Source organism: Setaria viridis, chromosome 8 (genome assembly GCF_005286985.2).
Source record: "Setaria viridis chromosome 8, Setaria_viridis_v4.0, whole genome shotgun sequence".
Classification (NCBI taxonomy): domain Eukaryota; kingdom Viridiplantae; phylum Streptophyta; class Magnoliopsida; order Poales; family Poaceae; genus Setaria; species Setaria viridis.
In genome coordinates this window covers 30783589-30800425 of record NC_048270.2, presented here as the reverse complement: position 1 = coordinate 30800425, position 16837 = coordinate 30783589, and the positions used below count along the sequence as shown (strand labels likewise).

The 16837-nt window shown below is 42.8% G+C and overlaps 1 protein-coding gene and 1 long non-coding RNA gene across 2 annotated transcripts; one reads left to right on the top strand and one right to left on the bottom strand.

The window, feature by feature from the left end:
* Positions 1–2609: 2609 nt before the first annotated feature.
* On the bottom strand, positions 2610–3565 carry LOC117833621 (uncharacterized). Its single transcript, XR_004635519.2, has 3 exons — positions 3315–3565; positions 3117–3224; positions 2610–3034 (listed from the first exon to the last, which is right to left on the bottom strand). It is a non-coding gene; the product is annotated as an uncharacterized lncRNA (long non-coding RNA).
* Positions 3566–13728: 10163 nt separating this feature from the next.
* Positions 13729–15411, top strand: LOC117834486 (F-box protein KIB4). Its single transcript, XM_034714051.1, has one exon. It carries the CDS (start codon positions 14017–14019, stop codon positions 15409–15411), a length of 1395 nt encoding a protein of 464 aa, XP_034569942.1. The 5' UTR covers positions 13729–14016.
* Positions 15412–16837: the final 1426 nt, after the last annotated feature.

The following is a 16837-nucleotide window of genomic DNA, read 5'->3' as shown; positions in this document are numbered from 1 at the left end:
CCTTCAGCTTGTATTGGTGTGCACTTGACTTCTCACCAATCATGACTGTCTTGCCTCCATGCATGACTCTCAAGGTCTTCTTATCAGGCGCTGCCTGATACAACCATCCTTCTTTATGCAAGATCCCAAGCGAAATCAGATTCCTCTGTAGCCCCGGTACATGCTTCACACCCCTGAGTAGTTTCTCCTGACCATCACACATCTTGAACTTGATATCACCCACTCCAATGATACGATAAGCCGAATCATCTCCCAAGTGAGCAAGACCACCATCCTCCTCAATGTATGACAAGAACCACTCCTTCTTTGGTGTTGCATGAAACGAGCTAGCTGAATCCAATAACCACGCTTCGCAAGACTTTTCACTTGACACTGTGAGAACATCACCATCGCTATCTGAATCATCCTGCTTCCTGGCAATCATCACATTTGCGATTCCACTACCCTTCTTCAGTTTCGGACACTCTGCTTTCTTATGTCCCCACTCCTTGCACTTATAGCACTGCGGTCCCTTCTTCTTCCTGTTGTCCTTCTTGTCTTCATCACCATTATCACGCCTGACGACTAAAGCACTCCCAGAAGACTCTTTAGTTGAATTGTTTTTTCTCCTCTGCTCATGAGAAAGCAAAGCAGCAACAATTTCATCCACCGTCACCTTCTCCTTGCCGTACGTCAGTGTAGTAACCAAGTGATCATAAGATCCCGTCAACGAACATAGAAGAATAATCGCCCTGTCTTCATCATCAATCTTCACATCGACCTTCACAAGATCAGCAATTAATTGATTGAAGACATTAATGTGCTCAGCAAGATCCGACCCCTCCTGCATCTTCAGCCCATACAGTTTCTGTTTCAGATACAGCTTCCGTGTCAAAGTCTTGGACATAAACTTCTCAGCCAACATGTCCCAAATCTTCTTAGGCGAGTTTTCATCCATGACATGGTACATGATCTGATCAGAGAGACACAACCTTATTGTTGCACGTGCTTGCGCCTGCATCTCCTCCCACTTATCATCATCTACCTTTGCCGGTTTCTTCTCGTCAAGTGGCCTCAAGATGCCCTGTTGAGCCAACAGGTCCTTCACTCTTGTCTGCCACAACCCGAAGTTACCGGTGCCATCGAACCTCGCCACCTCGAACTTGGAAGCTATCGACGTCATCTGCCTACTGCGTGTGTTGTGCTGTCCTTGTGCTGCCGCCGTCACTGCACACCGATTGTGCACAGCCGCGCCGCTCGCAAGCCTCGTCGACCTCCACGCCGTCGCACACGACGTTGTCAACCCGCCCGAGCGCCGCCCGCCGTTCGCCGTCAACCGCGCAAGCACCGGTTCCGAACAGCAATAATAGATCGCCTCTGATGCGATCTCCGCGATCTCCTGTGGATCTCTCTACTTGTTTTATGGAGGTTGGATAGCTGCATGAGTCCAAACGGAACCGGACTCCTCCTCAGCACTTTTACTTTCTCGTTACGCTGGCCTCCCTTTCCCCGTAGGACACGTCCACATGCACAATGTCCTGATCGGATTATGCTCCAGTAGCCCGCATGTGACCAGTTGCTGCATGAAACAAACTCCCAGGAGGCTAATTAGCACCGAACCGAAAAGTCCTTGGCCTAATCACCACGGCTGCCTCCTATCTTTGTTATGCGCTGCTTCTGGCCAAGAAACAATAAACAAATACACTTTTGCATGCCTCCTGCATGGATATGCTCCAAACGTGAACAACACGTTCACGAGTCCAGCCCAGCCATGATGCATCCACATGCCAGCCTGATGACCGCACACATGCATGGCCATGCGGCCTAGTACTCCCCATGCAACACGCCGTGTATCTCCTGGCCGCCGCAAACACCACGCCCACGTAACCTTGAGCTCACAATGACCACCTCGATCACAATCGACCACCCGTCATTCTGATCGCAAGTCAAAGCCGCCGTCTTCATCCACGACGTCTTCCAGCCGCACTATCGAACCTGGCCGTCACGTCTGACCGGCCCCTATCGAACAGCGGCCACCAGCCGCTATCAACATGATCTCCACGTCTGGACGCATCCCCGTTGATTGCAGCTCATTGGACGGTCCGAGCCACCCGCCCGAAGTGTCCAACACCACCGATCGAGTCGTCGATCGCCGCCGTGCTCCACCTTGCACCCTGTCCCTCCACGAACAGCTTGTGCGACCTTGCGCGGTGTGGAACACACCCATCATGCCTCCACGTGGATCTTCTCTATGGATCTGGCTCTGGTACCACTTGTTAGAATAGGAACGCGGAAGCGATAACCCAAGAACGCGAAGCCAAACCGCAAGATCACACAAACGAGAACGACACCGAGGCACGATATTTTTTAACGAGGTTCGGACATGTGCCTACATCCTCGGGGCATGACTACGGGCGCTCCTCCCCATAAACAGCAGCTACACCGGCATCCGGGCACCACCGCGGTCTCGCCGCCACCCACACCAGCCGCCAAGTCGTCTCATGGTTACAACGGTAGTGCCCACATATTTATGGACTATAGGGATACTAAGTACGACCGAGACTCTATCCCTAACCTACCAAATTACAACTCAAGTCCAATCGTAACCAAACTGTACACATATTCGACACATATCTAACAGGGAATGAACCAACAGGCAGAGTTCATCCCCAGGGGAGACAATAATAATCAATTAAGCTAAAGAACAACAAAATTGGACTCATCCGTCCAGCTAACTTCTCTCGAACCGGAGATGGGTGTTGCTGGTGGCGAATCTTGACGATGAGAACCCGTGCTTCTTTGCGCTGGGTGAATAATTCGAGTTTGGTGATGCGAAACCATGGTTGTGCCTTCGTGAGGACTGAGGCGTGAAGTAGTCACCGCCAGATGAGAACTGGTGATTCGTGTATGGCTTCTCCATTCTATCCTCGAAATGGGGGCTTTTCCTTTTACTTGTTTTACGGGCATCATGAGGAGCCGATCTAGCACTTGAATCTTTTTTCCATTTTTCCTTTCTCTGACTGTGCGATGATGACTTGCCTTTCGACCGATCGGACTCGAAAAAAAAAAGAAACAGAACGGCATAAATACACAGTTAACTCTAATTGGCAGACAATTTGTGAGATGCTTATAACAACCTTGGCATTCTTTGTGCAGCCACGTGCGAAGTGGCCTTCCTCGCCACATTTGTAGCATTGGGTTGCAGTTATGACAGCACTAGTTTCCCTGCGTTGCTTGGCACACCCCTAGAATAGAAGGCCCAATGTTAATCACCTGCCATGAAAAGCAACATATGGAAACAGCACAAATAATAACTTATAAGCATTAAAACTTACCAGACCAGAATGACCAGATTTGGCACAATTGTAACAGCTAATTTGTTTGGGGCTATTGTCAGAGAAGTCGAAACAGCATAGATGACCATTCTGATTACACATGTAGCATCTTATTTGCTGCATGATCCGAAACAGTCATTAATAAGGGGAAAACTCTTCTAGATAATTCATGATTAGGAGCTTCGTGGATCTAAACTTGCACATGGACACTATTGCACAGCATGAGTAGTTAAGTTTTACATAGAGGGCACCTTCCAGTGGTTTGCAAAATTGTACATGCAAGATTCAGGGATTTTACATAGAGGGCACCTTCCACTGAAAGGCAGGACCCGGCAAAAAATTTACCCAGTTCATAGAATCATGAGTCCTAAAGCCTAGTCACCTAGCCCAGACACGATTTGCACTCAAAAACGAAAAAAAACTACCTAAAACTTCATTCTTCTATATGCATTTTTCTTCAGACCAATACTAGAGAGGAGAGCATGAAAAACAAATACCAACAAACAAAAAATCCATGATAGCAAGATAACATATTAGCTAAAACAAGAGAAACACTCATCTTAATATCATCTGCTGGATAATCATTGGTACATCCAAACATATCGTGACCTATTTCTCCGCATCTTAAACACAAAGTGGATTGATGATCATTCCTCTTGTGCTTATTAGGGTAGTCTTTCGCCATATGACCTCCTTTTTTGCAGATGAAACAGTCTTGACCCTGTGAAAGGCATTAATGATTTGTTTATTCTTGAGAATGCCAAACACTAGCAAGAACTATAGCAAAATTCATTGCAAGAGAAAGATATGCAAACTATAGTACCAGAATAGATGCATAACACAGAAGATTCAAATAAACAACGGAAATTTTCATCATCCTTTACTTTTGAAGTACAAAGGCATGCATGATTACGAAAAGGAAGATTTCACAAATCTATTCTTGAGAATGCCAAAAACTGGCAAGAACTGTAGCAAAATTCATTACAAGAGCAAGATATGCAAACTATAGTACCAGAATAGATGCATAACACAGAAGATTCAAATAAGCAATGGAAAACTTCGTCATCCTTTACTTTTGAAATACAAAGGCATCCATGATTACGAAAAGGAAGATTTCACAAATCATAAAAGTCAAGGTATCACTCCTACGGACATGGTATGAACAAGCATGAGAATAGGAACAGTGAATTTAGTGAACAGAGCTAAGTACTGGAATCAAAAGACGAACTAACATGAGCATAAAGGAGTTGTTTGACCAAAATTAGCAGTAGAACTAATTTGTCGGAACATAAGCATTCTGCTAATGTTTGGCATCCAGTGTACTTGTATAGAAAATCAGTAATAAATTTCCACTTTGCCTAGAGTGTTCGTGCATGACCTAAACAAGCGAGTTTCACGATTGTGCTAGATGGTCCCCCAGCTAACCAAGCGATTTGTTCGTGAATTGCGTAGTTACCCATAAGGTGTTGACGCAACCAAGAGGTAAAAGTATCCATGTGATGACGTATAATCCAGGCATCGAATTTCGTCGGGTATTGGGAAAATAGAATCTGCTTGTGTTCCTCGATATACGGAGCCACAAAGGATGATTGTTGTTGAACAGTGAAGTGTGCTTTGTGGAACAAATTGGTATCATTGCTAAAACTTGATTTTCTTCAAAGGGTCCCCATTCCCCGCAACCTCCCCTCGTGGCATGATGTTGAACCCCAATCAAATTAATTGAGTCAACACAAAACTCAATGACCTCCTCTGTTCCATATCCCTTGGCGATGCTTCCTTCTGGACGGGCACGATTATGAACATAGTTTTTTAGGACTGACATGAACCTCTCAAAAGGCCACATATTGTGCAGAAATACTGAACTGAGAATAGTAATCTCTTTGACTAAGTGAACCAGGAGATGCGACATATTATTGAAGAAGGATGGTGGAAATACCAACTCAAAACTGACAAAACATTGTACCACATCGTTCTATAGCTTTACTCGCTTGGTTGGATCGATTGCCTTATGCGAAATCGCATTGAGAAACGCGCATAGCTTTACGAGCGTCAATCGTACAATCTCTGGTAGAATACCCCTCAGTACAACTGGAAGCAACTGGGTCATCAGCATGTGGTAGTCATGGGACTTGAGATTTATTATTCCCTTTATATTCTAGGAGTACCCATACAGAACCTTAATACTATTCATGCATTCAAACATGCTATCCTTCTCTTCCTTGCTGAGAGTGTAACTGGCAGGACGTAAGTAGTGCTGTTCGCTATCTCTCTTTTATGGATGTAGGTCATCTCATTGCTTCGTACATTTCAGGTTCTGTCGTGCTTCCAATGTATCTTTTGAGTTCTCATAATAACCTATGAATCCTAGCATGTTCACGCAAATATTTTTCATCAGGTGCATCACGTTTATTGCGTTGCAGACCTCTAGGATTTCCCAATAAGGTAGCTCCCAAAATATAGAATTCTTCTTCCACATGGGTGCACATCCATTATCGTCATTCGAAACACGTTCGCTACCAAGACCCTTTCCAAAGACTACCCTTACATCCTTTATCATCTCAAAGACACGCTTTCCAGTATGGTGTGCAGGTTTTTTATGATGGTCTGGCACCCCTTTGAAATGCACCCCTTTCTTTTCTTAATGGGTGGTTAGCAGGAAGAAATCGACGATGGCCCATATACACATGACCTTCCTATAGTGTGTCAAATACATGTTTTCTGTGTCGTCTAAACAATGGGTGTAGGCCCGATATCCCTTGTTTGTCTATCCTGAAAGGTTACTAAGCCTAGACCAATCATTGATGGTTACAAACAACAATGCTCGTAAGTCAAAGCTCTCTTGTTTATCCTCATCCCACACACGTCCACCTTCTTCCTTCCAGAGCAGTAGAAGTTCATCAACCAACAGTCTTAGATACACGTCAATGTTGTTGCTAAGTTATTTTGGGCCTTGATAAGCACTGGCATCATAATGAACTTCCACTTCATGCACAGTCAAGGAGGAAGGTTGAACATACCTAGGGTCACAAGCCAAGTACTATGACCACTACTCAACTCACCAAATGGATTGAATCCATCAGTACTTAAACCAAACCTTAAGTTCCTTGCATCACTTTCAAAGTTCGGGAAAGCTCTACCTATTGATCTCCACTAGGCCCCATCCGCGGGGTGTCTCAGCATCTCATCTTGCTTATGTTCTTCTTTGTACCATCGCATCAACTTAGCACTCACCTTGTTTCTGAAAAAACGCTTCAAATGTGGTATTATAGGGAAATACCACATCACCTTCGCAGGAACTCTCTTCTTGGGTTGCTGCCCCTCGACTTCACTAGGATCATCTCACATGATCCTATATCGCAGTGCTCCGCACACAGGACAAGCATCCAATTTCCCATATTCATCACCACGATAGAGAATACAACCATTAGGGCATGCGTGTATCTTCTAAACCTCGAATCCCAGAGGGCAAACAACCTGTTTAGCTTCATATGTTGTGGATAGCAATTCATTATTCTCGGGAAGAATGTTCTCTACAAGTTTCAATATCCCCTGAAATGCCTTATCGGACACACCATTTTGTGCCTTCCATTGCACAAATTCTAGTGTGGTACCCAGTTTTTTATGCCCCTGCTTGCAATCTGAGTACAATAAATTTTTGTGATCGTCTATTATGCGCTGCAACTTTTATGATTCCTTCTCAGTTTCACAATCTCTGTGTGCATCCCGTAGCACCTGACTAAGATCATCAATAGGACCATCTTCTACAAACTCATCTTCATCAGCCTCGCCCATTGTAGTATCTGCAAAAGCTTGACCTGCAGCCCAGTCCGGAATGTTGTTATCATCCTCCTCTTCTTCGTCGTCTTCCATTATAGCCCCTCTTTCGTTGTGCTTGGTCCAAATCAAATAGTTAGGTATGAAACCGTATCTAAACAAGTGGCTGTGAACAGTCCTCCAGGAAGAGTAGTCCTTCTTGTTACTACATTGGAAGCATGAACAGCATATGAATCTGTTCTGTGGCTTGTTGGCTTTGGCCACTTCGAGAAAATAATGCAAGCCATCAAAAAACTCCTTGGTCCATCTGTCCACGTTATACATCCATTGCTAGTCCATCTGCATCGTATTATAGGAGAAATGGACATAGGTTTTCGTATTAGATAAAAAACTTGATCAATATTAGGTAGGAAAAAAATAGAGTTAATGTGATAATAATATTTGGTCCTTAAAAAAATATTAGATAAATAAATATTACGTGAGAAATGGACATAGGTCTTTGTATTAGATAAAGAAGTTGATCAATATTCATAATTTACACCAATCAACCTTCATAAAGATAAAAACAATTCACATGAAAATTACACCATTCTACATTCATAACAATCAATAAAGATACATATGAAGATTACACTCATAATAAGACAATAAAGATACATGTACACTAAAGATTATAGACACTCTGTAATAGACTTCACATAGTGAATTATCCTAAAATAATGGTACAACATAGTAGAATGTTCGTCCTCCAATCCATCTGTGCACTTAACTCAATCTTCTCCAAAGTCTATCGAGAGTCACCTCCACATATCCAGTACCAGAAAATAATGGTACAACAGAAGATCCTCGAATCCACATACTCGGGCTTAATATCGTAAACGAATCTTGAAATAATTGTCCAAATGTCTTTTGGAGCAAGTGCCACATTCTCATAATAGAAGTGTGGTGGCACACACACAATAGCTCGTACAGGCAAAAGATCTATTCACTAAGCATGGCCCATGGTGGCAAGCCAAAACCAACTAAAAGCTGCTAGGTCAAGGTCAGTTAATAGATCTTTGCCTGAAGAGGATATTGGGCCAACATACTTCTATTGTGACAATTAGGTTCCAAAAGGCATTTGGAATACTATTTCAAGATTCTTTTATGATATTCAACCTGTGTTTGTTGATTCGAAGCTCTTATATTCTACCATTATTTTCTGGCACTGGAGGAACGGAGGTGACTCCCCATAGACTTCGGAGAAGATTGAGTTATGTGCAGAGAATAGTAAAAGTACATTATGCCATGTGCAGATACTGTTCTTTGAGATTGGAGGAACGGAGGTGGTACATCCATTGTCGGTCCATCTGCTTTGTATTACGTAGAAAATGAACATAGGGCTTAGTATTACATTAATAACTTGATCAATATTAGGTAGGGGAAAACGTAGAGTAAGTGAATTTATAGTATTTAGTTCTTGCATTAAACATGAGATAAATAAATTATTGGTCAAAGAAATACAATTATTGTTAAATTATAGTGACATGAAAAATTGTAGCAATGACCAAATTCTATTTTCTTACACCTACAATTTATTTACTTTAATTTTATTGCAATGACTAAATATTAAACACGCATTTACTCTATTTTTTCCCATACCTAATATTGATCAAGTTCTTTTTACTAATACAAATAATATGTAACAAGCAAGCTATCCATCAAATTCTAGCTCAAAAACATATATAAATAAAAATCCTCTCCATTCTCCCTCATTCTAAAAAACTTATTTTTCTCCCTCTCTAAATCATAAAACAAAGCATAATAACAATAAATGAAGGGAGGATGAAGTAGCTAACCTTCATAACACTTTGGATGAGTCAAATCCCCACAGAAATGAGGAAAAAATTCGGGCAGCACCTCCACTAAGGTTGCTTGCTCGCCATGGAGAGGAGGATGTCTCTAGTGGAGTGGCTCGGGCTGGGGAAGGAAAAAGAGTTTCGGGCTGGTTGGATTTATAGGGAGGAGGTTTAGTCCCTGTTGGAAATTCCAACCGGGACAAACGATTCCCCCTGTTGTCCCGGACAAAAGTGGGCGCCCGTCGTTGCGATATTTTTAGCTGTTACAACTGGGACTAGGGGGAATTTAGATCCGGTTGGTCTTTATAACTGGGACTAAAGCCGTCCCCCCCTCCCCCAACAGGCGGTGGGCTTTTGGTGCCTCATTTTTGACCTGGGACTAAAGGCACCAATGTTTACCGGGATAAAAACACCAGGATGAAAGGTCAATTCTCCAGTAGTGGAAGGAGGGCACAATGAGATGGCAGTGGTTTGGAGAAGACAGGACGAGGTGACAGGAAGGTGAACTATCAAGATGGTGGAGCGGGGGCACACTGGGGTCGCGGAGGAAGGAGGGCGAGACGGCATTGGTACGGGAGTGAGCTAGTTCCGACGAGCGTGCTCTCCTGGGCTCCTTGTGCAGTGAGCCGCTGATGGCATGGAGGGGGCGGATGGAAGAGGGCAACGGCAGTGCTAGCTGACCCTGCCGCTTAATGGGCTAGATGAAACCCGGAGAATCGACCTTCCGTGTGCAAGATCACAGAGAAACCCCGTTCCAACAGGGGGGAATCCTTTGCCTTCTTCGCATGAAACTAGAGAGAAACCTAGCTGACAACATAAAAGAAAAATCGGGCTGGCAACACTCAGTCCTCTTTTTTATAGGAATTAACCCATAGTCCTCTTACTTAGAGTAATATCACTGAAATTTAGTGTTTAGTTATGTTTAATCCCTTATGATCTTTACAAGCACGTTCTAGCCCTGCTCTTTTTTACGGGGAGGACTACAATTATTACTCTTTTATTTATATAAGAAATAGCATAAATAGTGTATAATATGTCAAACTTTTACAAAAGCATGTTTAATGTTGCAGTGTGATAATATACGCATATAGTGTATAGGCATATATTGCTAGTTATGAATATATATATATATATATGTGTGTGTGTGTGTGTGTGTGTGTGAGAGAGAGAGAGAGAGAGAGAGAGAGAGAGAGTACATTTGCACATTTTAGCCACATGATAATTTGGAAAGGAAAATTTAAATGCTGGTATACTTTATGTTCTAGTTTTAGTAGTCACTTTCTAGTTTATGGAATTTAATAGTACTCAAATTTTTTAAAAATCTAAATTTAGATAGGAATAAAATACATCATGATAACAATTCCCAAAAAGTTAATCAAGAAAATCTAACTACAGCAAGGGTTTTCTTTAATTGGTGTTCCTATTAAATCACATGCTTTTTTAGTCAACTCTCTTCTCTCTAATTGATAACTTTATCGTTTTTGCATAAAAGTTTAATATAACCTTGATTAGTATGTTTGATCATGAAATAAATTATTTAAGTTTATAGGAAGTAATACACTCTTTTAGAATTTAAATATATTCTGCCTTTTTATTGAAATTCCTTTGCCTATCAACTAAATGTGTTGAAAAAATAATCTTCAAGCATCTATCTCGATTGTACCTAAATGGAGTCTGATTGACACGTGCTATCAGCAGCGTGGCGATGCAATGGGGTGCTTTCACTTGGGTGGTTAGTGATCGGAAATAGGCAGTCTCGGGACAGCGCCCCGCCCCCCGGACCGCCCCCCCCCCCCCCCCCCCCCCCCCCCCACACACACACACACACCCCAAATTTTGCACTTCAGCTCAATCCTTTAAACTTTCAAAGATCAGGAGGACTCAAAGTAGTGATCAAGTATACCCAACAAAACATACTGATGCATGTGATGCCTAACTAGCTAGCTATTCAACATCCAACAAGTAATTCTGGAGCACAAAGATCGAAATAAGTAGCCAAATAGCTGTGCCTCAGCAGAATGATCGACTCGAGGCTAAGGGCCATGGAGAACGAATTGGAAGGTCCTAGCGCCGGGCAACATATACATGTCGAGCACTTCAGTCTCGGCAGGCAGGGAGTGCACATATGCTGATATAGTGATATGCATCACACATAGACCATTATATATAGCAAGTCTTCTCAAATCACCATGTCTATTTTGTGTTTAATCCAGTGTAATGTGGCAAACTAAACTTATGTTATAATCTTTTAAGAAGAAAGATGGTTAATCAAAAAATTAAGGAATTAAGCCATTTAACATTATTTTATAATTAAGAAGAATGCAGAATGCTATTACAATAAGAAAGAGACTGCAATATAAAAATTTCAGTTTTCCATAATGCTTACCTCCATGAAACCCTGAATCTAAAAATTGTGAACCTTTTAGGGGCCATTTGGGAGGGGTTCTCCCAAAACAGCTTCACCACTGAAGCCAAAGCCGGTGATGCAAAAAATAATAGCTTCACCCGGCTTGTAGTTCATTTTAGCACCAGCTTACAAAATAGCTTCATGCTACAGTGCCTCGTTTTGCGCAAAATAGGTGAAGCCCAAGCTGAAATAAGTCCTCCCTAACGGGGCATTAAAAAATTTAATGACACGTGTACAACATATCTTGATACATTTTTTTCCATCAAATGTAGCATGAGGTGTCAATCATGTTTTGCCAGCCCCCCCCCAAAAAAAAAATTCATGGTTCCACCACTATTTGTGGGTGGCAAGGAGAGGTGGTAGGGCCTCGTCGGCCTAAGTGACTAATGACTAGTGGTGAGCCGCGTCGGGCGCAGGGGTGTGATGATCGGAGATTATTTGGATAGGATAGAGATTAAGGAGATAGAAGTGGGTTGTTGGCGGTGAGGAGAGGTGGCGGGGTGCCGCTAGGCAATAGCCGATGACCGAAGTTGAGGTGTGATGGCCATAGAATATTAGGGAAGGACAAACCTGAGGCAGTGTGGTGGTGAGGTGAGGTGGGGGGGGGGGGGGCGGGGAGGATGTTGAGATACGGGTGCGACCAGGTTGAGTTGAGTTCAGTTTTAACTCATACACCCAATATACCTTATTGAGAAGTATATGTGTTTCTGCCTATTTCCTGGAATTACTTTGCATATCAACTACATGTGTTGTAAATATGATATGTAAATTATGAAAGAACATATATGTAAGATTTGCACATCTAAGCCATATGAAAAATTGAAGAGAAAAGTCAGATGTTCCTCAGAGTAAAAAATTAGTTGGGAATTGAAATACATCCTAATAACTTCCCCGAAAAACATTAGAAACTGAGGTAATAGTCTCCCTAAATTTGAGTTCTTTCCAAAGCACAATATTCATTTCAATTCCATCCTCCCAAGAATGTTCTAACGTGACAAATAGATAACTTTGTCATTGTTGCATAAATATTTAATATAATCAACATTTAGTATGTTTATTCATGAAATAAATTATTTACAATGTAGGCAATAATATACACATTTTTAGAATTTAAATATATTTGTATATATGTTTTGGAATTCCTTCTCATTTGAATTACATGTCTTGTTGAAATGATCTTTGAACTACATGTCGTGGTAAATTAGTGGCTTGCTTTTTAGAGCCGTGCCTCTGGCCGCTGGTTGGGCCTGGCCCATCTGACCATCTATACCTTAGGAAACCTATATAGCTTCCGGTAGTTTTTTTCCTTATACAACTTCTGTTGTTTGAGATTCGTACACATGATATTTTCCGTGAAATGCACCTCATTCTCTTTCAAGCCCTAGCCTAAATCTACCCACCGCTACCCCTATTTCCATTGCCACCATGCCGGTGCACGTGCCACCCCGACTCTCAACTGGCCCCCTTGGCACTACTGGTTCCATGGGCGCGCTGACTCGCTGTGCCGCCACACCTAGTGGGCGCACCTGCTCGCCACGCGTGCCGCCCCCAAGTGCGCTGACCCCACGCGCCACCAACCCCGAGCGACGCCGGCCCTGTGCCGTCGCCCCACGGGCATGTAGACCCCTCGCACTGTAGGCCGCGATGGCGCCGCCCCTAGGCTCGCCAGCCCCACATGCTGTGTGTGGGAGCACTGGCGTGCTATCCTTTACCCTGGTTGTTGAAAAAGAGGGAAAAAACAAAATGTTGATTCATCCTTGAAAAAGTGTTGAACCTGGTTTGTTCAAATGTTGAAAGAATCGGTGAGAAATGTTGAATGCAGTATTTTCTTACAAAATGTTGATTTTTATTCTGGAAAATGTTGAATCTAGTGTTTTTAGATGTTGATTTAATTTTGTTAAAATGTTGAATCTGCGTTTTCTAATTGGACCTGATGGGTTTTAAAGTTAGAACAAGCTTAAATGGCTTTCGGAAGTTTAAAGCCCCCTCTATACCTCGTAGAAAGGAGCACCGGCAAAAGCCCAAAACTGAAAATATTTAAAATATATATTTGTGTAAGTAACTAATGAAACATATATATGTGTTAATTAAAAAATATTCGTGTTAAGCTCACCTGCATCCATGTATAATAAGACTTGACTAGACGAAGGGTAGAGCTTGATTGATTCTGGATTCATTCATTTATTTGTCAATTATAAACAGAAAAAATATCGGTCCCCGCTAAAATAAAAAAATAAGCAATTGACTAGACGAAGTTTTTTTTTTTTTTTTTACCGATGCCCTTGCAGCCGCCTGTGACTTCAATTCCGCCTTCATCGAGTCTAGCAACCGGCAGGCCTTCCCCTTCGTTGGGTTCCGTTTCCCGTCTGCCTACGCCCTACGCTGCCTCCGATGAGTTACCCGTCTGCGGAATCGGATTATCGGAGCCGGAATCGGTGTGGATGTTCCGGAACCTCCGAATCTTGCACGGGGTAAGTCTGATCTCCACATCCACAACACAGATCTTCCGTTAACCTAGTCGAATTCGGATCCTGGGGTTGCTGGGTATAAGAACGGAACCAGGAGCCTGCCCTTGTGCCTTGTACTACTCCGAAAGATTCCAAGCGTCTTTTGTCTCCCGTTGTAGGGAGCTCGATCATCCGTGGTCTTGCAAAGGCGAGAGATCCAGCTTTGATTTGCTTCGATGGACATATCCAGCAGAGCCGAGAGGATGAACCTTAGCTGTCTGTGCAATCTGCTCTTTCGGGCCCTTGCCAAGATATTTGCTTCCTCAACCTGTTCACTGATGAAGACATTACTCCAGCTAGATGAGTTTCTACATCCATCACCCGTGGTGGCACCTACTTCAGGCAGTGAACTGCCGTGGCTGCCACAGGATATCCTGATGGATATCTTTGCCCTCCTTGAGACCCCTGACCTTGTACGTGCAGGATCAGTCTGTGCCTCGTGGCGCGCCGCCTACACAAGCCTGTGCGCTACTGAACATTGCAAGCTGCAGCGGACACCGTGCCTCCTGTACACTTCTGAATCCATGGGTGAGAGGGCTATGGGTCTATACAGCCTCGCTGAGAAGAAGGCATACACATTGACTCTCCCGGACCCACCTATCCGAACTAGGGAGGTCATTGGTTCGTCCTATGGCTGGATAATCACCGCAGACGAGAGATCTGAGCTGCAGCTTGTCAACCCCATCACCGGTGATCAGATCGCACTGCCATCGGTCACAACCATCGAGCAGGTGGAGCCGATATTTGATGATGCTGGCACCCTTTGTAACTATGAGTACTTGTGGTACACTGGAGAGGAGTGGCTCTATGATAAGCCATCAATCCTTGATCTCAGTGAGCTCCGTGATATGCTGTTCGACAAGGCCTTTCTATCTTCAGATCCATCCACCGGGGACTACTTCGTGGTGCTGATCCACGACCCAGAATGTCAGCTTTCGTTTGCAAGGGCAGGAGACAATGAGTGGACGTGGTTGCCGCCACACACTTGCTATGAAGACTGCCAATTTCAGGGTGGACTGTTATATGCCACCACTGCATTAGGAGAAATCCATGCGTTCGATCTTTGTGCCCCAGCAGTTACAATGAAGATAGTTCTGGAACGGGTGAAGTGGTCTGCATCAGACAGGGTTTACATTGTTCAAGCTCCATCTGGTGAACTGCTGCAAATTACTAGATCTAACGGTAAAGACTATGACTCTATTTTAGAACTGTCTACGCCGCCGCCCAACAAGACCAACAGGATCAAAGTACATAAAGTGGACCTTACATCGGAAAAGCTTGTAGTGGAAGTAGGTACCTTGGGTGAGAACGTGCTGTTTATTGGGCGTAACCAATCACTTTGCCTTTGTGCCAAAGAATATCCACAACTGAAGCCAAATCATGCCTACTTTACTGATGATTACTTTCTTGATGTCACGTGTCACAAGAACGATAGGCGTGATATTGGAGAATTTGACCTGAAAAACAATAGGAACAAGGAAATTGTATCCCCTCAGCTTTGGTCCAACTCTCCAACCCCTGTGTGGCTAGTTCCGAATCTCAGGAGAATGAGTTTGGCATCGCACAATTAGATATCACAAGATATTTCACAATGATATTTTTTATGCCACTTTCCCTATGCTACAGTTGTCATTTTACTTTTGTCCTTCACTTTTATTGAATTAGGTTCTTCAATTCCAAACATGTAGTTCTGCTTGGTCCATCACTCTAGATCTTTTTCATGAAAGTCATTGTAAGCAAAACACCACTTATATGCCAGCTAAACATATGTTTGGTGACGTACCAAGAACAGTGAGGTGATAATAATCTGGTATTTTATAGACATATAAGTACTTGAGATCTCCTATCTGGTATTTGTCTTCGTTTCATTCAGCATAAGGAATTTGATTTTTTTTCCATGTATCAATAAATTTGAAATACTAGATTATGTCTTGCACATTCAGATTTTATAATGTTCACAAATTATATGGAGAAATAGACTTATTATAAAAAGATACGCAATAAAGCAATACATGAGATAAAGCTCACCAAGTTAGGTTAATAACAGGCTAATCCATCCCTATCCAAACAAACATGATCTTGTATGAGCCCATACCATTCCATACAAGCAAACAAATAGAAGCATGTATCACACTACAGATAAACAAAAATGGTACTTGCTTAGCTTGTACCATCTTCCTGTGCTGGCTCATCCCATTCAAAGTGAACCATTCTATGCATGTATACCATTCATTTAACACAGCCTTATCACCCTGTGGTCTTGTACTCAGTGGCAGGAAGCTATGCGAAGGACTCCGATCCATTCCTCTCCATTGCCGGGTGCTAGATATTGGTCCGAGACAGTCAATGATCCATTTTCCATGATTTTGATATGGTTTCTTCTGTGTCAGTTTTTAGAATCAGCTGCTTGGGTTGGCAGTGATAACGGGGCACTAGTAAACAAGAGAAATAATTTTTTATTCACAATAACTAATGTATCCTTAATTTTAATTAACTATTTGTAATAACTAATTAGCCTCGTTCATATATTACTGGTTGTCATGCCTCGATGCCCAACAACCTGCTTGTAGATCAGCTATCAGCAAATAATAAGAAAAGAAATAAAAAAACTACATTATAGAAACCATGCCCCCCAAATCGAAAGTAATATTTTAAAAAGGCAACAACAGGATCCACCCCTGCTAATTCATTTCCAAGGCCGGTTCATTACACCACATGCCACCAGGCTTCCATGTTTCCGTCCCACCAATTGGTTATTAGAGCTTGAGTGCTCTTGTCACTTTCCTCGATCCAAGCCCCTGCTGGATCCAACCCTGGAAGTGCCCATCATCCAGACTTAAACCTGCATGTGCTTTGGTCAATTCTGCATGCCCGTTCCATGCAGATTTTGTAAAAGAACTAACTATATATATTAGTACCCTTTCTATGTGGTCCTCTCATCTCTCACACTGGGAAAACGCATATTGTATGGCATACATGTGGCTTCTTAATATATGT

Excerpts from the sequence above, each read along its gene's own strand:
- LOC117834486 (XM_034714051.1), top strand. The coding sequence starts at position 14,017 with ATGGACATATCCAGCAGAGCCGAGAGGATGAACCTTAGCTGTCTGTGC.